At 58.0% G+C, this 20,539-nt stretch overlaps 1 protein-coding gene across 7 annotated transcripts in view; it reads left to right on the forward strand.

Annotated features, from left to right (window-relative positions):
- AGO2 (argonaute RISC catalytic component 2) overlaps positions 1-20,539 on the forward strand; it is a 94,563-nt gene that overhangs the window by 65,726 nt on the left and 8,298 nt on the right. For 6 of the 7 annotated variants that reach the window (XM_022555520.3, XM_022555521.3, XM_022555519.3 and 3 more), the window contains 12 exons: positions 2,613-2,794; positions 4,411-4,547; positions 5,027-5,161; positions 5,915-6,002; positions 7,268-7,415; positions 8,229-8,348; positions 8,512-8,634; positions 12,241-12,374; positions 13,721-13,905; positions 15,152-15,311; positions 17,554-17,644; positions 18,222-18,416. In XM_022555520.3, the coding sequence (XP_022411228.1) occupies positions 2,613-2,794; positions 4,411-4,547; positions 5,027-5,161; positions 5,915-6,002; positions 7,268-7,415; positions 8,229-8,348; positions 8,512-8,634; positions 12,241-12,374; positions 13,721-13,905; positions 15,152-15,311; positions 17,554-17,644; positions 18,222-18,416 (1,698 nt within the window). Of the gene's footprint in view, positions 1-2,612; positions 2,813-4,410; positions 4,548-5,026; positions 5,162-5,914; positions 6,003-7,267; positions 7,416-8,228; positions 8,349-8,511; positions 8,635-12,240; positions 12,375-13,720; positions 13,906-15,151; positions 15,312-17,553; positions 17,645-18,221; positions 18,417-20,539 lie in introns of those variants that run through there. The other variant, XM_089898677.1, reaches the window with a different exon arrangement.

Below are 20,539 nucleotides of genomic sequence, written 5' to 3' on the forward strand. Positions count from 1 at the left end.
AGAGAAAGCCCACGCGTAGCAACGAAGACCCAATGAAGCCAAAAATAAATAAATTACAGAAATAAATAAGTAAAGGAAGGGTGTTTTAAAATAAATAAAATAAAAATAGAAGTACCTTTTGCTAAAGGAAAATATGCCCCTCTGAATCCCACTCAGTTGGATTATAGAGGCATTTTTAAAGAATGACATTGACAAGCGTCTAATTAGCTCCGGTTCCCAGAATTCTTCCTTAGATACGCCAGGTGCCGCTGGGTGGAGACGTGTGCGGCAGGCGTGAAGTGCCCACTGTACACGTTGGTGTGTGAGATGGAAACTAGCGTGCGGTTTCCACCCACCTGTTAGCCATGTCCTTGGTGCACCATTTCTGAATAGGCGGAAGTGCTTATTACCCCCTCTGCTGACGTGCAAGCAGGTTTCTGCTGGTCCACGCTCAAGTCCTCCCCCGGCACCCTCCCCCATGGCCACCATCCTGATGACCTGGGTTAAATGGACCCTTTCTTGACTGGTTTTACCAGCTGTGTGTGCATCGTTAACATATGCTTTGCCCTGAGACGAATCATACTGCAGTGTGCCTCTGTGGCTTGCCACTTTTATTCAGTATTAGATGCTTGAAATCCATCCGTTGTGAAGAACGTGTTCCTTTTTCACTGCTCTGTTCTCCCTTCGATGGACCTCGGGCCCTTTCCATTTTGGGGCCGTCAGGCTTGGTGTGTGGGCCTGTGCTGGAGCACACCTAGGACACAGGTGTGCAGGGGGCTTCGGTGCAGTCTGGTTGCTGCTCTGGTGATGTCTGAATGGGCTGTGGCAAGTGCATGAGGGAGGGACCCCCTGCGAGTGCAGAGTGAGCAGAGGAGCTGAGCACAGGCTGTCAGGTGAGAGGGGGAAGGAGGGCGTGAATGAATGAGCGAGGCTGGTGCCAGGACCTCTCGCCCCCGCCCCGCCCTGGGTCATCACGTGGTGAGTGGAAGGGCCTTTGACGTCAGCCCAGCTGGCTCCCAGTCCCACGTCTGCCCTTTCATGGTTGTGTGGCCTTGGGCTGGACTGTCAGTCCGAGGGTCTGTGTTTTCTGTATAACGCATGGTGAACAAGTCTCCCTTGCTGGGATTTTTGGGTGTTCAAGGATAAAGTATATAGCCTGTGCCCTACCAGTAGATGTTCCGTAAACATGGGGAAGTATTATCAGCAAATATCAGAGTTGCTTCAGTCATCAGCTGGGTGTGTGACGCTCGGGATGCATTAGTCAGTCACCAAATAATAAGTTAATGTTTCAGTGGTGGAATGAAGGGACTGGGTAAAGGTGTGTCTGGGCATCGCATGGAGCAGGGTGGGTGGGCGTGGTGAGGGGCGAAGGACATACTGGGAGGCGGGGAGAGAAGTGGATTTGCTGCTCATCGAGGGTTGGCTCCAGAGGGCGCACCTTGGACCATTGTCCTGAACACCCGCCAGTAGCTGCACGCGGCTGTGCGCCCTCAAATCTACCAGAAGTTAACGAAGCTGGAAGTTTAGCTCTGCAAGCCTCACCAGCCACGTTCCAAGTGCTCAGTGGTCACAAGTGGCCCGTGGCTTCTGTCCTGGTCAGCTCAAGAAAAGACTGTTTCCATTACCACAGAAAAGTTCTGTTGGAAAGGGCTGTTATAAACGTTGAGTGCTACTGTGTAAACATTCTGAGGTCTTGCTGAGAATTTTAATTTCTTCCCAGGGAATTCTGATTGGTCTTGTGGTAGTTGAAGGTACTTTCTCCGCCATCTTGTACCTGGCGATGCTGGTACCGCAGCACTTTCCTGCTGCACGGATGGGCACAGACAGCCCTTGGAACAGCATCAGGGCTTGTTTGCCTGGGGAAGAGCCTGGCTTGTCCCCACTGCCCACATGCTTCATTCAGTGCCTGTGATCTGCCCACGTTTTATTGTAACGTCGAGGGAATTGGGGGATGCACGCCCGTCTAGGCTGTTGTAACGTCGAGGGAATTGGGGGACGCACACACCCGTCTAGGCTGTTGTAACGTCGAGGGAATTGGGGGACGCACGCCCGTCTAGGCTGTTGTTGGCGTTTTGCTCCGTTTTACCTCATGTCTGTTCTGAGAAGGCTTTTCTTCATGATTTATTCACTGCAAAACTAGCTTATGGACTCTTAAGGGACCCAGAAAACAGGAACCTCCAGAGCCACTGCGGTTTTCTCAGTCCCACTGGAGAAAGAGTAACTCCTCAGGACCCCCAGTGAGCTGCCCACGCCCCCTTCCTCTGTCCCAGGAGCAGCCTAGGCTTGTGCCTGCGCCCTGCTTTCCTCTTCCTGGGGTGCCCTCCTCAGAGAGGCCGACCCAGACCCCAGCAGAGCAGCTGCCGTGCGGCTTCGGGACGCCTTCTCCCGGCTGCCACAGTGTGCAGGATCGGGCTAGGGAAGCACTAGACACCCGTGGCGGGAAGGACTCCCGTCGTGCTTCAGTCACTGGCTGCTGGAGGAGGGGCTGAGCGTGCCCTCTCCTGGGCTTGGATGAAGGACCGGCTGAATTCCCCTAACCTGGGGGTTCTGGAAGCTGTCCCACCACCCTTGACCTCCCTGTAGCTTCTTAAGAGGGAAGCGTGAGTAACTGTGTGCTCTGGATCCCCTCCCAGGTGGAGCTGGAGGTCACGTTGCCAGGAGAAGGGAAGGACCGCATCTTCAAGGTGTCCATCAAGTGGGTGTCCTGCGTCAGCTTACAGGCATTACACGATGCACTTTCGGGGCGGCTGCCCAGCGTCCCCTTCGAGACGATCCAAGCCCTGGACGTGGTTATGAGGCATCTGCCGTCCATGAGGTGAGGGCCGTCCATGAGGTGGGAACCGAGAAGCCTGAATCCTCTGTCTGAGCAGGTGCCGGTTCTCGGGAACAGGGTGGGGATGGCCGTAGGGGTTTATACGATGAAAGCAGTAGCAACGCCAGCTCGGGAAAAAGAAATGGCCGGAGCTCGCAGCCAAGCACACAGAGGTCCTGCCTGTCTCTCTCGGTGCAGCGGTTGCTCCACCCAGCGTGCGGGCTCGGTCCTGCTTCTCAGTCGCCCTCTTGCTCAGGAGCCCTGTTCCAGCCTCTGTGCTTGCCTGGCCTCCGCCTCGAGGAGGGGCCTCTCAGGACTGCGGGAGCGCCCACGCCCACACACTTCGGCTTTATTCTGTGGGATTACTTTCACTGATCACCACACTTGAACTTGTTGAGGCAGAGGGTAGGAGGACACTTTTTGGTGGCTCATGATTGACCAGATGGAGGCGCAGGGCCACACCAGCTCCCCATGTGACAGCTGTGTGCGAGCCACACCCACCGCTCGGGTTTCCAGTGTGGGACGCCTCTTCCTCCCCCGGGTGGTGTGCACAGTAGGGCCTCAGGAACTCTGAAGGATTAAGTGAAAGGAGGAGAACCTAAAACTGGAACGAACCTCCGTACTGAACTCTCCCAATACCGACCAGAACTCTAAGGTTTGAGGGGAGGGTGTCTTAAGTGTAAGAGGAATCTCCTTGAAGGGCCGTGTTAGATTTAAAGGGGACCCTGGTGTTCTCGAAACACAGGGCAGGCTGTCACTCCTGGCAGGGTCCCCGGGCCCCCCCTGCATGTAGTCTCTCACTGCTTGGAACTGTTGATGTGAGGAAGGCGGGTGGGTGCAAAAGACCCCAGCTCTTAAGGGTTGTTGCCAAAATGTTGAATCCATTTTTTAAAAGAGTGGCAGGAATTACTCTGATTTTTTTTTTTTTTTCTGAATTCCTTTGCATTAATCACCATGTTACTTTTATAATCAGGAGGAAAGTCTTTCATTTGGGGGAAATAGAGAAAGGCTGGGGGAAGCAGAGTGTGTGTGTCCTGGTTGGTGGCTCGGCCTGTAGGCGACAGGGTCTTCCCTCGGGGACCCTCGGTGATGCCGCGGCCGCTGCCCTGGAGAGTGCGGTGGCCTCTGCCTCTGAGCACCGTCAGTCACTCCCCCTGGGAGGGCATGGGTGTTCCCTCACGTGGACCTCACTGTCCCCCGAGACGAGGTCCGATCTCTGCACCTCCCTCTCCCCGCCCCCATAGAGGAGCCGGGTGGAAAGGGAACAGGGCCTGGGTGCTTGGTCTCCGCGAGGTCCTCGGCCCTCCGTGCCACATGCCCCGAGGCCCGGGCGGGACCGGTCTGGCTGGCTGACTGTGGTCGCCTGCACCTGCACCCCTGCCCGCCCCATCCTAGAAGGAGGTGAAGTGCTGTGTGCAGACCTGAGGGCTGCGGGCGAGGCATCGCGGTGGGAGGATCACGTGGGGAACACGAGGTGTAACCAGACCCCTGTGTCCTCGGCTCGTGGGAGGAAGTTCTCCTGCGTGTCCCCCGCGTGCTGGCCGTGGACACAGGCAGACGGCTTGAGCGTCTGCGGGGTGTGTGCCCGCCGGCCTACCTAGACAAGGCTCCCGTTCCAGGTACACCCCCGTGGGCCGCTCCTTCTTCACGGCGTCCGAGGGCTGCTCCAACCCGCTGGGCGGGGGACGAGAGGTGTGGTTTGGCTTCCATCAGTCCGTCCGGCCTTCTCTTTGGAAGATGATGCTGAATATCGACGGTAAGCAGAGCCCCGGCCTCCATCGGGGGGTGAGGGGGGCTGCGAGGCCCCTCCACACGCGCCCGGCCCGCCGCACTGCTCGTGCACGGACGGTAGTGGCACTCACGCTTGACCGTCAGAGCCTCCGCGGGGCCCCCTCCACAGACACAGCCTGTGGCTCAGGGGGCCGAGAGGGGGTTCCCGGCTGCCCCTCTGTGTTGGACCCCACGTGGGAACAGTAAACTTCAGGGAGCCCGAGACCAGAAGGGGGTCAGAAAGTGCCAGAAAACCCAGGCTTGCGGTTATCACCGGCTGATGGGCTTTTTTTTTACACCGCAGCGTTTTCCTCAGAGGGTGACTTCAGCCTCTGCCAACCCCTCCACTGCCCCCTCGGAGTCCGCAAGCAGGGGCAGCAGGGGGAGCCGGCCGGCTGCGGGGGTGGCCTGGCCAGGCAGGCCCGGTCACGTCTCGGCTTTTGTCTCTTCTCTTCCCGCCTGTAGTCTCGGCAACAGCGTTTTATAAGGCACAGCCAGTAATCGAGTTTGTGTGTGAAGTTTTGGATTTTAAAAGTATTGAAGAACAACAAAAACCTCTGACAGATTCCCAAAGGGTCAAGTTTACCAAAGAAATCAAAGGTAACTAGCTGCCCGGTGCGGTGGATGAGGGACGCGGCCTGGATGGCCCTGAGTTTCCCAAGTTCTTGTTCCTTCGTGTTTCCGAGGGGAAGGGGCAGGGGGCAGCAGAGGAGCCAGCCCTCAGAGACACATCAGCGCAGGACGAGGACGCTCGCTTCCCAGAGCAGGAACGATTTCTAAATGATGACTTTCTGCGTGGGGTGGCCCGGCAGTGTCCGAGTGCAGATTTGAGGGCCAGGCAGCTGCAGCACAAGGGTAGTCAGTTTCCTCGGGACGTTCCGGAACGTTGTTTCCTTGTCATTTAACCGAGCCTGGGTTCCACTCAAGAAAACTCAGCCCAGGGTTCAGTGACCTGGCTGTGTCCTTCTGCCTGTCGTCGGAGAGCTGGCAGGCCCTGTAGGCTCGGCCCCTCTGCACCTGTCCTTCCTGGGGGTGTTCAAAGGCCGGCAGCAGTGCTCGTTGCTAAAAATAACCCCGAAGGAAGCACAGAAGGCCGTGGCGGCTGACGCCCCGCTCTCAGCCGAGCCCACGTCGCCCCTCGTCTTTGAGAACGCACCCTGCCTCTGGCCCGGGCATCTCTGGGGCAGGGGGCGTCCCTGGGGGTGAGATGGCCCAGCGCGAGGGTCACCCGGAAGGCCCTCGCCGTGGGTCTGTGGGTGAGGTTCCCCTGAAAGCTGATGGGCTGACAGTGGGGTGTGCGCTGCAGGCCGGGGCGAGTCTTGATGCTGAAACCCAGCTGCTGTGTGTTCTCAGGTCTAAAGGTGGAGATAACGCACTGCGGGCAGATGAAGAGGAAGTACCGCGTCTGCAATGTGACCCGGCGGCCCGCCAGCCACCAAACGTAAACGGCCTCCCTGTCAAACGCTTATCAGCTCTGACCTTCACTGTCACTCAGATGTCCAAACTCTGCAGCAATCACTTCTGCAAAGGCTTTTCATTCTAGTTATAAAATTCCGAAAGCACACTTCACCTTGTGAAATAAAATAATGAATTCCCCCTGTATGGGGCGGGGGGAGGGGCTCACCGTCAGTTTTCCTTCTTGAATATGACATGCGAGGGAAGGTCTTTTTGGTTCATTTTCCAGTCCTCCGTGCTGAGTGGGGTCCAGGGAGGGAGTGGGGATCGGTTGGCGCTGCCTGGATCCACAAGCGTGGCCCGGCCCAGGCCGATGCTGCGGCCTCTGTCTTGAGCTCCCGTCACTTCGCAGACAGTCTGGGGTCCAGGGCCGTGTAGTAAGCGTCCTGGCCGCACGGATGCAGTGCTGTCTTAGGTTGTGTGGCCCCCTCACCCCACCTTGAGGCTTCCTGGGTCCAGTGAGGACTCGTTAGTTTCTTTCGCGGTCGCTCCGTGGGAAGTGCCTGGTGTGTCTCTGGGTACTGGTTATACCAAGACGCCCAGGGTCCTGTGCAGCAGTGGGGGGGGCAAGATGAGCCTGTGTCTTTGTCCCCATGACCTCCTCCCACCGGGCAGAGCGAAGGAGTCGGCAGAGGCCCCCTACCCCTGTGCCCAGCGCCCTCGGCCCCATCCTGCATGGGGGCTGCCCCCCGTGAGTGCAGGATGCCACTGTGCTCTCCCGCCCCTGCAAGTGGGCCTCTCCTGCCTCAGCCCACCACATGTGGCTGCGGAGGCCTGAGCAGCCCCAGCTTGTCCCTTTCACTGTCCTGTTCTGGAAGGCCTCAGGTTTTCTGGGGCGGACACTTGGAGCGCTCAGCTGGTAAACGACTTTCAGAGTCAGTGCGAGGTCGGCTGGAAAGTGCACAGGCTTTTCTTTCTGGATTTGTCTTCGTTTGTCCTGAGTCCTTTCCGTGTACTCTAGATGTATGTGTCGTTTGTGATTATTGCATTTCGTAGGCGTGCGGGTATTTTTTACTTCCCGACTCCAGAGATAAAACGAAAGTTTAGGGACTTGGGAATGTTCAGATAAGCCAGAGGGCATGATTTGGTTTTGACCCCCAGGGAGATGCTTTGAATCACCCCCCACCTTCTTCAGCCCTAAGAAAGCAGACCCACAAAAGCATCCCTGTGTGAGCGGGCACGTGGGTCTTGGTCACCCATCCCCTGGGGGCCTGGGAAGCTCCGGGGCTGAGCCGCCTCTTTCTTCCCCAGGTTCCCGCTGCAGCAGGAGAGCGGGCAGACGGTGGAGTGCACGGTGGCCCAGTACTTTAAGGATAGGCACAAGCTGGTTCTGCGCTACCCTCACCTCCCATGTTTACAAGTCGGACAGGAGCAGAAACACACCTACCTTCCCCTAGAGGCAAGTCCCCCTCCCTCCATCTCTGTGGGCTGGGAGGAGAACTTCCGGGGCAGGGGCCCCGCTGGCACCCTGGGCCCAAACCTTGTTATTCCTGCCACTGGGGGACCTGGGACAGGTTAACAGATGTGGTCCAGCCTCGGTTTCTGCACTAATAAGATGGGTTTGGTAACTTACAGGGTTCGTGTGAAGGTCGAGACCATACGTGTGTGCCCAGCAGGCCCCTGGCACCCAGTAAAATGTGCTCAGGAATCACTTATGGTTTGAAAAATCCTTGCCTGGGAAAAGATCAAATGCTGAAACTAGGACACAAGTTTTTAAGTCTTTTCTGTTAGTGTTTTAAATTCTCGGTATTTGTCCAATTACTGGAACACCTGGCCCTTGGTTTGGTTTTTCCTGCGCTGTGTGCAGGAGGCAGACTTCCTTCCCATCCCCGGCAGCTCTGTATTACACCCCCGTGTCTGAGGACGGGGGTCCACACAACCCATGGTGAGGACACAGGCCAACCCCACCCCACTGCTGGGTGGTCTCAGAGGCTGTGCTGCTTTCAGCGGCGCGGTTCCCGGCTCACGCTTCTGTTGTGCTGGGTTTCCTCGGGTGGTTTCTGCCTTGGGCCAGAGGGCCTCCTCCCGTGTGCGGTTCCTAGTGGATCTCAGGAACAGCCTCCACACTGGCGTCTGTGTGGCGCTTCACAGTTCACTCGTGAGGGACAGATGTGTCACGGGCAGAGCTGGGCGCCAGCTCTCGCGCTTGGCCTCAGACCCGTGCCCGCTTCCCAGCCCGGTGCTGACACCCGGTTCTTGCGTTTCTTCATAGGTCTGTAACATAGTGGCGGGACAGAGATGTATAAAAAAGCTGACCGACAATCAGACCTCAACCATGATCAGAGCGACTGCCAGGTCAGCCCCCGATCGGCAGGAAGAGATTAGCAAATTGGTGAGCGTCACATCCTCAGGCCAATCCTCGGGTGGGGACACCCTGGGGACGCCAGCTCAGGGTGCCCAGGGCAAGGCCCCCCGATGCTTTGGACAGACTCGGCTTCTGGAAGGAAGCAAAGTCCACCCCTGACTCTGTGCCTTTTCTTTCTTCCCTTTTCAAGATGAGAAGTGCCAGTTTTAACACAGATCCGTATGTTCGTGAGTTTGGAATCATGGTCAAAGACGAGATGACCGATGTGACCGGGCGGGTCCTCCAGCCGCCCTCCATCCTCTACGGGGGCCGGGTAGGTAGACGGCTGGGTGGGGTGTTTGTGGGTGTTGGGAGTATGTGTCTGAACGTCGATGTTGGAGCGGCAGCACCTGACCCACACGCACACACCCTCAGGTGTAGACCATGGTCAAGGTAAAGGATTCTTCCTGCCCCAGTGTGAACCTGTAACAGCTATGGGCCTTCATAAAGGACTGGTTTCCTTAACCCTTTTAAAGTTTTCTGAATCACCCCTTTTCTTTTCAAAAGGTAAACTTTATTATCTCATCAAAATTTTAAAAGCATCATTCTTTGTATGATGGATACTCTGCCAGTGACGAGTTACTCTCCAGAAGTTCATGCCGCTTTTCTGCTTTCTAACTTTTGTTTTGGAGGTATGTGGGAGCAAGTACATCAGTTTAGTCACGGGCACAGTTCTGTTTGTTTGTTTTTGCCCATTTGACCTCTGGTTCTGGTCAGTACGGTCCTGACCCTTGAGCCCCTTAGAGCTCACGAGAAGTTCTTCTCTCCTTTCCTCCTGGCACCTCCCCCTTAGCTGCAGCGCAGGTGGTGGGGCTCAGCTTCCAGGGTCACAGCTTTGGGAATCCCCTGGCCGTCCAGTGGTTAGGGCTTGGCGCTTTTACTGCCGGGGCCTGGGTTCAGTCCCTGGTCAGGAAACTAAGGTCCTACAAGCCGCGGGGCACAGCCAAGAAAAAGAGCGAGCTAGCGAGCGCGCGCGATAGAGAGAGAGAGAGAGAGAGAAAAGGAGAGGGAGAGGGGCAGGGGGAGAGGGAGAGAGAGAAAACGAAGGTCATGGCTTTTGTGGGCCAGTGAGCACCTGTGGGAGCCTGTGTTCTACATGACTTGACACCTTTTTACCTGATGGAGTGGGACTCCTGTCCTCGGCGCCTGTGGCAAGCTTTAGTTTTGTTTTTTTGTTTTGTTCTCTTTTTTTGGCTGTGTTGACTCTTCGTTGCTGCACGTGGGCTTTCTCTAGTTGCGGCGAGTGGGGGGTACTCTTCGTTGCGGTGCACGGGCTTCTCATTGCGGTGGCTTCTCTTGTTGCAGAGCACGGGCTCTAGGCACATGGGCTTCAGTAGTTGCGGCATGCGGGCTCAGTAGTTGCGGCATGCAGGCCCTAGAGCATGCGGGCTTCAGTAGTTGTGGTTCGCGGGCTCTAGGGCGCAGGCTCAGTAGTCGTGGCGCACGGGCTTAGTTGCTCCGCGGCATGTGGGATCTTCCCAGACCAGGGCTCGAACCCGTGTCCCCTGCACTGGCAGGCGGATTCTTAACCACTGCACCACCAGGGAAGTCCCTTCATTTTTTTTTTCTTTTTCTTTGCGGTACGCGGGCCTCTCACTGTTGTGGCCTCTCCCGTTGCGGAGCACAGGCTCCGGACGCGCAGGCTCAGCGGCCATGGCTCACGGGCCCAGCTGCTCCGCGGCATGTGGGATCTTCCTGGACCGGGGCACAAACCCGTGTCCCCTGCATCGGCAGGCGGACTCTCAACCACTGCGCCACCAGGGAAGCCCCCCTTCAGTTTCGTTTGCAGGACTTTTTCCTTTCTTATTTTAAAATATAAGTTCTATTTTTTTAAGTGTTTCAAGGTTCAAAAGATACAAAGAATTATAGGGAGAAAAATCTCTTTCTCCCCAGATCCTGGTCACTTTCCCAGGAGGCAATTCTCCTTGTAAAATCGCTCCAGGGATTATTCACATATTTTTTTCACCCCTTCTTGTGCAAATAGCTGCATATTATGTACACGTTTGTGCCTTTGCCTTTTTTCACTTAACATTTTCTCTTCGATCCCATGGAGATCTTGGAATGTGTGTGACCTCTGGCTTGTCGTTTTTGACTGTTGCGTGGTATTCCTTTGTGGGGGGAGCCCCACCCTAGCCAGTGGGCATGGGGGCTGCTCCCCGTTCTCTGCAGGGTGCCTTCTGAGCAAGGCCTCCTGGCTCCTTCTCAGCCCACTTGTGCACCTGGGGGCTCAGACCTGCAGACACAGCACCTTCTTAACCCTCCCTGTGGCCCTGGGAGGGAGAGGTGGGTTCCCTTTCACAAGTCAGTGAGGAGATGCCCGAGGTAGTGAGACTTACATAGTGAAACCAAGATTGCATATCCAGCGTCTTTCCACCTTTTAGTAAAGACAGGAGTCATCTGGAAAACAAAGCAGCTCTTGTAATCTAACCTTGCAAGAAGGTTAGAATTGTAAGGATCCAAACTTTTTAACGCTTCTAAATGAATGAATTTTTCCAGATGTTTTAAACATTGTAATGGGAGCGAACGCTTCTCATCACCTGCCCTACCCATCGTCCTGTTAGACAAAACATTAAATGTCCCCCAGGGATATCCGGCAGTGTCTGGGGACTGGAATCTGACGGGCAGAGGCTGCTGGCGCCCTCCGGCACACACGACTGCCACACAGCAGCCAGCCAGCCAGCCAGCCACGTGCCCCCTGCAGGGCTGAGGCTGAGAAACGCTCAGATAGTAAGAGTGCATTGCAGTGTAAACTGTGCGTGCGTGTGTGTGTGTTTACTCACTGAGTCTGGAACACTACACTTGGTGGTGGCTCTGTCTTGTAGAAGGAGGCTCGCAGGAGCTGGGTAGTGGTTTAGAAAATATAGGAAACAAAAACATTCATTTCTGTAATATTTGATTTTTACAATATGCTTATATTATTTTAGTAGGAAAAAAGTGTTTTTCATTAAAAAACACTTTTGCAGAGTAAATGACAGCCACGCAGACACAGCCCTGTCCTTCAGGGCCTGCTGCCCGCAGGCCTGGGATGGCAGCTCTGCGCCCTCCACATGGCCCTAGCTAAAAAAGGAGGCCAGTGCCAAAGACTTCTCTCTGACTCAGGCCCAGTCTGTGGGACTCGAGCTTTCTCTGTAGGGCACACAAGGGTCCAGCCAGCACAGCTACAGTCACAGTGTCCCTTCCTGACCGTCCCTTGTGCTCCAGAATCACTTGAAGGCAGTTCAGAGATTCCTTCAGTGACAGCGTTGAGACCTGGTCGTTTCTGGTTGAGTGGATGCATTATGTGCTGGTTTCTCCTTCCGGAACGGGAGCAGCTTGAGCAACTGCAGGCCGTGGCGCGGGGAGCCGGGGGAGCGATGGGCTCGGTCCTGGCTGGCCTGTCTGCTCCAGGCACAGGACTGGGAAGAAACACCTTGCTTCCCTTCCCTTCCCTTCCCTGGCTGCCCCGCTGATAATGGATGAGGTAAAATGAGCGGAAGCCTGTTTATAAGACAAGAAGCCTCCCTGTAACGTCGTGAGGCACTTCTTTTCCTCCAGGGTACCCGTGAGATTGGATGGAGCTCTGGGCCCTCCCTGCTCAGCCTTCCGGGCACCCCCCCTGCTCCCCACAATCTACTTCTTCACCCCTCCATCCTCCCTCCACCTCTCACCCCTCCATCCATCCTCTGTCCATCCATCCATCCATCCATCCTGCACACACCTGTGGGACCCCTGCGGTGCCAGGCAGCTCAGAGATGGGGAGTCTACACAAAGGTTCCCTTCTCAGCCTCAGGAGCTGCCATCTGGTCAGGGGACCAACAGCAGTAGGGACAGTGACAAAATCCAAGGTCAGAGGAATATGTTTTCCGTTTTCTTCTTACTCTAAACTTCTCTCCGTTTGCAGAATAAAGCGATTGCCACCCCTGTCCAGGGCGTTTGGGACATGAGGAACAAGCAGTTCCACACGGGCATTGAGATCAAGGTGTGGGCCATTGCGTGCTTCGCCCCCCAGCGCCAGTGCACGGAGGTCCACCTCAAGTAAGGCCCCCAGGAGCAGGGGCACCGGGCCTTGGAGGGGCGGGGGGAGGGGGCCACGGGGAAGGCCCGCTGCGTCAGGCTGGGCAGGTCGTGGCTCCGTTTGGAGGGCAGGGGTTGGCAGCCTTTCCCCGTGGAAGGGCACTGCCTGGGATGGCCGGGCCGGGAAGTGGGGGACCCCGGTGCTGCTTTGCTTCTTAGACTCGCTGTTGGAGCGAGTGTGAAGAGGTGGGGCAGGTTCTGTAAGAAACAAAACAGCAAGTGAAGAGTAAGTGTACAAAGTAGAGGCAAGGGAGAAGATTGTCTCAGCCCAGCCTGGCCCAGTGTCAGACCCTTTGAAAGCGGCTCCATAAACATGCAGCTCGGTTGCTCATACTTTTGTGCCAAACAGACCTAACAGGGAGAGGAGGGCTTTTGTCTCCTGCCTCTCTGAGGGGGGGAGCGGAGGGGGGGGCTGCAAAGTGGGGGAAGGTAGCAGAGGGTGGCTCCAGAGAGCTGTGGCTCTCAGGGTTCGGAGAGGGGCGGGGCCTCTCCTCCACGCCACTAGCGGAGAAGCCGGGAGTGCGGGATGTCGGGGGGCAGAGTGGGTTAGAGTCCGACCTCGGGGTGCCTCCCCTCTCCGTGTCCTGTCCGTGGCCCCCATTTCACTTTTCCTGGAGCCGGATGGCCCCAGGGTACGTGCACGTGTGGGCGTAGGTGCGCGCTGGAGGTCGAGCGCTAACTGGCTGCAGCGCGTCGGAGTGTCCTGACTTTATGGTAGAAGGCGGTGGTGTTTCTATTCCTGAGCTTAAAATAGGAGCCGTGGCTCTGTCTCCCCAGCCCCGCCTGTGACTTCACAGGGCCTGTCGGCCGCAGCTGTCGGCGCTACTCTAACTGGGGGCTGTTTGGTTTTCTCCCGTGATTATGTCATCCGAGTCCAAGTTGCACACACAGGAATAACGGGGGGAAATCCCGGGGGACAGTCAGCCGGCTCACGGTCCGCCTCACCCTGACAACGCTCGGCATCCACGGGAAGGTGGGTGGTAGCTGCTCACACACGGCTTTCAAAGGACAGCACTTGTCGCTGCCCTGGGAGTGTCACAGCCGGTGCGGGGGCAGCGTGGCCGCGACTGGAAGTCTCCTGTGTCATCGTGACTTTACAGTAAGCTGCATGGCTAGCACGAACGGCCGCCTTTGTTTGTTACCATGTTGAAACGGCCTTGTCCAGGGCTTCAGCTCGGATTTGGATCTCGATGAAGATGGTTTGGGGTCTGGATCTGTTAGGACTGTGCCCTTTCCCCAGGGCTTCCGGTTGATCTGAATCATTGGCGCTCTCGGTGCTTCACGTAATGAACCTCCTCCTCTTTCAGGTCCTTCACGGAGCAGCTCAGAAAGATCTCGAGAGACGCAGGAATGCCGATCCAGGGCCAGCCGTGCTTCTGTAAATACGCCCAGGGCGCAGACAGTGTGGAGCCCATGTTCAGGCACCTGAAGAACACGTACGCCGGCCTGCAGCTGGTGGTGGTCATCCTGCCCGGAAAAACGCCCGTCTACGGTAGGCCTCGGCGTGCGCACGGCCTCTGGCCGCTGCCGGTGGCGCTGTGGGTGTGCGGTGCCGCCTCAGCCCTCGGTGTCTCTACCACACCGAGGAGCTGCCTGTCTCTGGCTCACTCGAGAGCTGGGAAAGACTGGGTGGCTTCTGATTGCGGCCGCGCACGTGCCCAGGGCCGCCCTTGGTAGTCTTGTCCGGGGCCACGGTTCCCGGAGGCCGGCGTCCTGCGGTGGCACAGGACTCGACACGTGTGCGGTTACCTTGTGCGCCGCCCGACACAGACGTCGGCTGGATGGAGGAGCAGCCAGGCGGCGCACACGCAGTCACCCACTCAGGGCGCCGTCCTCAGCTCCTGCCTGGGACTCACTTCTCCACTTGTGAGCTGTGCCCGCCTCAGAATCCTCTGGAAGCTGATCACAGTCCTTTCTGCCAGAAGGGCGGTTGCACTTTCACTCGGCTGAAAGTTACCAGGCCCCTGTGATGGAGTCCCAGGCCCTGGGTTGGGAAGCTCTGGGGCGCTGGTGGTGTAGACAGGTGGCGGCGGCATGGGGAGGTGGGTGCCGGGTGCGTCTGCCGGAAGGCCCCTGGGGACCAGAGGCCCCAGCGCAGGAGGTGTGTGGGTGCCCCGGGGCAAAGGGAACAGAGAGGCGTGTCGGTGTCGCCGACTGGATCCCCCGTCCGGGCGGCGACGGAACACTTGCTCCGTGTCCAGGGAAAGGAGGAAAGAGAAAGCCCTCGGAATTCCCATGCTACGCACGCATCTTCTCCCAGGCCCGCCCAGGGAGCGACTGACCAGTTGCTTCACGAAAGAACCGGGGAGTAGAGGGGGTGTGGGCCCAGAGAGGTCTTGGATGTCGGATTTGCGTTTGCCGAGGATGTGAGGATGCCAGTGTTTATATTTTTAACGACTCGGGCATTGGCTTGCTTGCAATCCTGAGCACCGTGACGGAGGGTGGCCTTCGGAATGCAAGCCCTGGCTTCCAGCCTGGCTCTGCCCGCACCGCCCTGCAGGCCTGGATAAGTCGCAGAAACGCTCCTGACAGGACCGGGCTGCACCCGCCCGGCCTCCCTGAACGAGCGGGACACACGCCCCGCAGCTAGCGCAGGCCTGGGAGGCGTGGAGCAGAGCTGGAACCCGGGCTCTGACCCCTTCTTCCACGGGCTTGGCTGCACGTGGAGCGGGGGAGCTCGGGGCGGGCAGAGGGGAGGCGCCAGGGGAGCCGCCCTGAGCGCACCGTTCCCTCCGCAGCCGAGGTCAAGCGTGTAGGAGACACGGTGCTGGGGATGGCCACGCAGTGCGTGCAGATGAAGAACGTGCAGAGGACCACGCCGCAGACCCTGTCCAACCTCTGCCTGAAGATCAACGTCAAACTGGGCGGCGTGAACAACATCCTGCTGCCCCAGGGGAGGTGAGGCCGGCCTTCCGCCGCCTGCGTGCGGGGGCAGCTGGTGCGCGACTCCCCGGCCGGGGGTGGGGGTGGGGCCCTGCCGGGGCCGGCGTCCGCTCCCCTGGACAGTGGGGTGAAGGAAGCGAGTAGGACGCGGGTCTCGGATACTCTCGGTCCAGGGGACCAGGGCCATCTGCAGGCCACTGAGGACCGGGTGCAGGGGCCCGAGGAGAAGGGACTTCTTACCCCGTCCAGGGCCGGGGGTCCCGCACGTGAGATGTGGTGGCTGCCCCGAGCGGGGGTGGCTCTGCCATGAGGGGTCGTTGGACTCGCTCAGTTCACTCAGCGGCAGGTTCTGTGTTTATTGAGCGCCTACTGTGTGCAGAAGCCCTAGCCTTCCAGCGCAGGCCCCGGTGAGAGGGTCCAGAAACGCACTTCCCAGGTGAGCAACAGTGACACAGTGGAAGGGACAGGAGCTCAGAAGGGTGAGGGTTTCACAGGGGAGGTGGCACTAAGCAGACTGCAGCCACTGGAGGGGGCGGGATCACGTGGACGCCTGGGAGGAGAGCGTGCCAGAGGGCGCAGGCCGTGCAAGGGCCCTGTGGTACAGGCTTCCAGGAGTGCAGCAGGTGTTCCACTGAGAGACTGAGGGGCAGAGGGCTGCTGGGGGGCCTGGCACTCCCTCCGAGGGAGCGCATCCATGGGAGGGAGGTTCACGAGTGGAGGTGTAGCTCCAGTGACCTCGTTCTAAAAGGCGACTCCAGCTCTGGGTGGAGTGGGGACCGGGCCCTCCTGCGTTGTCCCAGGAGAGGTGCTGGGGCACGGCTGGGGCGGGATGGTCTGTGAATGGAAGAGGAGACTCGAGAGTGAGTCCAAGCCCGCGCCTCTGGGGTGGTTAGGCAGCAGTGGATGAGGAAGCTGGGCTGTGCCTCAGCCTCCCAGGGGAGACACTGGGGGTGGGGGAGGGGGGAGGAGGGGAAACAGAGGCCTGGTGTTGGTGGGGTTTGTTCAGGGATCCTCACGTGGAGGTGGTATTTAAGGCCTCTAGGCTGGAGAGAAGCCCCAGGGCAGGGTGTAGATAGGAAGGACATCCAAGCCCTCGGCCCCCCGGGGAGTCCCGGGTTGGAAAGGCAGCACTGGGGCCTGGTGGGGTCGGGGGAAGAGCCAGTGCGTGGCCGTGTCACTCGGTGCCAACCGGCCAAGTGCGATGAGGTCCGAGGCTCCACCATGGGACTGGGGGACATGTGCAGGTCATCGGTGACCTTGCAAAGAGGAGTCTTGTTGCCATGGCAGCACGAGGCCTGCTTGGGAGGCAGTAAACGGGATCGGCTAATTCCGGGAGCTTTGCCACAAGGCGAGCAAGGGAAGTGAGGGAGCTGTGGGAAGAGAGTGGAGTCCGGAGGCAGGTGTGGTTCTGCTGGTGTGAGTCATAACTGCATGTGTTGTGCTGCGATGCTCCCGGGACCCATCCAGGAGTGGGGGAGGGGGCAGCAGGGAAGAGCCGCGGGGTGGGGGTGGGGGGCAGGCGCAGGGTGGGTGGGAGAGCACAGGCGGTCAGGGAAAAGAGGAGAGTTGAGGCACAGAGAGAGGAAGCTCCAGGGCGCACAGCCGGTGAGACTGGGACCCGCCGGCCGGCTCGAGAACTGTGTCCCCAACGCTGGCGCTTCAGGGTCGTGACCGCTGGGGTGCAGCCGGCGCTTAGAAGACCCAGGGAGAGAGCTTAGAGCACCCAGGGAGAGAGCTTAGAGCAGTACTTCTCAACTGGGGCGGTGCCGCAGCCCTGAGAGTGTGTGGTCATGTCTGGAGGAGACGTAGGGGTGTCAGGACGGCCAGGGGGCTGGCCTCTAACGGGTAGAGAACAAGGATGCTCCTGGGCACCCTGCAGCGCGGCTGCAGGTCCAAGGTTGGTAACAAACCATGGGACTCTTTGTATGTATAATTATCTTGGAATTTTCAGCCGTCTACGTGGGTAGAACCCTCATGTCCCTGAGCCCAGCCACAGCAGCTGTCAGCACCTCAGCCCTCTCATTCAGTCTACACTCCACCTACACCCTCTCCCCCACCGCCTTATTCTGAAGCAGATCTCACACCAAGCATCTTTTCACCCGTAAGGTTTTCTCTACATGTGACTGAAAGATAAGGAGTCTTTACAAACACGGCCACAGTACCCTTAGCACACAAAGTAACGCTGGTGCCAGTACCCTGAGAGGTCTGGGCAATGTCCCTGAGCCTTGGCCTCTGACGCTCCCGCATTCCCTCACAGGCCTCCGGTGTTCCAGCAGCCCGTCATCTTTCTGGGGGCGGATGTCACACACCCACCTGCCGGGGACGGGAAGAAGCCCTCCATCGCCGCCGTGAGTATCACCTCCTGCCGGGTCCCCTGTTGGTCTGTGTTCCTGCGTAATCGGCATCTCCATACTTCTTGGCCCTTTCCTTGTCTGATCAGCATGAACAGTGCAACAGGGTGGCCCGGTGGGGTCATGTCGCTGGCACTCGCCGTCTGGTTCCCTCTGGGTGGCACCTGCGGGCGATTGGTTTCAGGCCAGCTTGCCTTTGGGACACCCGTCACTCTTAGGGGTCGGAATCTTGGAGGGTCGTGTGTAGAGGTGCACATGGCTTTGGGGAAACGGCGTGCTTGAAAGAATTAGGAACACTGTCACTGTCACTGTTGCCAGGTACCTTCTCTGGGCTGATGTAATTCAGCCACATCTAATCACAAGCAGAATTAGGGGTTCAGAACAATTGTTGATTTTCTTATTAGGTCCCTCGGGCAAACCTTTACTCTTTGGAACACGTTTATAAACACTACAGCCACGCATTCAGAAGAATCGTAAAGGTGGTGGGTTTGCATGTGACGAGCCCTCTCCTGGACCCCCTTCACCCCTAGAGCGGGGGCCCTCGGGGCTCCTGCTGACCCGCGTTGCCCCGCAGGTCGTGGGCAGCATGGACGCCCACCCGAACCGCTACTGCGCCACCGTGCGCGTCCAGCAGCACCGGCAGGAGATCATCCAGGACCTGGCGGCCATGGTGCGCGAGCTGCTCATCCAGTTCTACAAGTCCACACGCTTCAAGCCCACCCGCATCATCTTCTACCGAGACGGCGTCTCCGAGGGGCAGTTCCAGCAGGTCGGCGCCTCCCCCGCGTCTTCCCTGCCCTCTTCTCGGGGTCTTAAACTCACCTGTTTCTCGGCAGGACGGCTCCTTGGGCTCGCTAATGAAGACAGTGGGGTGGTTTTTGTTTTGCCCCGAGGTTTATCTGGTCACCGTGTGGGCGGTAGTGATGGACTCGGGGTTGTCAGGACCCTGCGGCAGGTGGGGCGGAGAGGCCTGTCCAGGCGGACTTGGTCCAGATCACGCCAGCCAGGGGCCCTTCCCGGCTCCAGGTTTTGCCTTGTAGGCTGTGGGGGTTCTCTGTGGGGCAGGGACACCACTGTGGCATGGGGGTCACCTCTGTCTGCAAAGGAGGGGGCGGGCCAGAGTGGGGAGAGCGCAGAGCAGGGTGAGGACAGTGGCCGGGCGGAGGGTAGGTGGGAGCCCTTTGGAAATAGTCAATAGGACGCAGCCACTGTTTGGACGTGGAGGGAGAGGCGGCACCTTAGGTGACGTGTGGGGCATCGCCTTGAGGAAACGTCTGGAAGGCAGGGGAGCCTCTTAGACACCGGGGCACTGGAGGAGGGGCAGGTGAGGACCAAAGGGGGTTTGTTGCTGTGCTCCAGGTGAAAGCACCCGCAGCATCTCCAAGTCGAGGGGAGTGTGGGCAGCGGCGAATCCACCCGACCCTGGAACTCGGGGGATTGATGCCCTGAGTGTGTCCATGCTTGGCCAGGGCTAATGCCACCTCCATCCCTGCCACGTCTCCAGTGCACGCTTCGTCGAGAGAGAGTGGCGGGGAAGGCAGAAGTACCCGATGCTGCAGGAGACCCACCCAGACAGAAAGACATCCTAAGAGGCACTCCAGTGCGTCCCAAGGCCCCAGGCCGCCCTGCTAGGCAGGTGGGGTGGCACGTGACCAGGCACAGGTGCCAGTGCCTTCCTGGTCCAGAGTAGGAGCAGCTGAGGCCACAGCAGGCGAGGGGGGTGGCTTGAGGTTCCTTGACCGTCTGGTAGCTGTTGGCCAGGGCCCCTGATTCAGAGCTTCTGTGGGAGCCTGGGTTGGGGGTTCCTGTGCCGCCTCTCGGGTCCAGATCCAGCTCGTGCCAGCCGGCCTCGAAGCCCCTCTTACACAAAACCGTCTGGTTCCCTCCGCTGGGAGATGTTCTCCCCTCTTCTGAGCACTCGTTCACCCTCTGTCATGGGCATTCTTACTACAGAAGAGGGTTTGTGTCATCCTCCGTTTTCTCTCTCGGTGAACGCACTCCACATCTTACAGAATCACCACAATGGGGTTTCTGGACCCAGAACCCAAGACATATTTTTGAGACATCACAACACAATATTTGACGAGGGCAGTTGCTAAAACCTTGAGGTGTGTGGTCCCTGTAGCAGCCATCACCACCCCGTGCCAGGCTGTGTGCCTGTTCATCTGTGACACAGGTGGGGGAGCAGAGACAGTGCCAGCATCCTTGTACCCTAACTCCTGGCGCTTCGCAGGTGACTTTAGTCTTCACAGCAAGCTTGCAAGGTGTGATGTTCCCATTTTAAAACTGAAAAAACTGGGGATCAGACAGGGTGCATGGCTTTCCAAAGCCACACAGTTGCTTAGTGGTAGAGCTAGGATTTGAACTCAGGTCCAGCTCCTAAGCCAGTGGGTTTTTGGGTTTTTTTGTTTTGTTTTGTTTTGTTTTTTACTAGATTCTCTCCGTCTTCTCCAATCCAAAAATAAGCTGTTGGATTGATTTGTTCATGTATGTGTTTCCCAGTGCCTCATGTCCACGGTGGGTGGTAGCACTTAGAACATTCCAGAGACTGCGCTCAGCCTGTTTCTCCGTTATCTAACCTAAACCATTTAACCACGAAACCTGGGTATCGTTTGCTCCATGATATTATTGAAGAAACAGGCTCAGAGAGACAGAATCACACAGGTAACAGCAAGCTAGTGGAACTACAAGCCTTAACGTAAACATGTATCAAACATACACATGATTAAGGGATTCATTCCAAGATAGCGAGAGGCCTGAAAACATAATAATGATCCTCAAAAGTGTTCTCCTTGGGCTCCCCTGGTGGCGCAGTGGTTGAGAGTCCGCCTGCCGATGCAGGGGACGCGGGTTCGTGCCCCGGTCTGATAAGATCCCACATGGCTGCGGAGC

This window comes from Delphinapterus leucas, chromosome 17 (assembly GCF_059928025.1).
Source record: "Delphinapterus leucas isolate spDelLeu-1000000601 "Yukka" chromosome 17, BTC_Dleu_Yukka2, whole genome shotgun sequence".
In the NCBI taxonomy this organism is placed as follows: domain Eukaryota; kingdom Metazoa; phylum Chordata; class Mammalia; order Artiodactyla; family Monodontidae; genus Delphinapterus; species Delphinapterus leucas.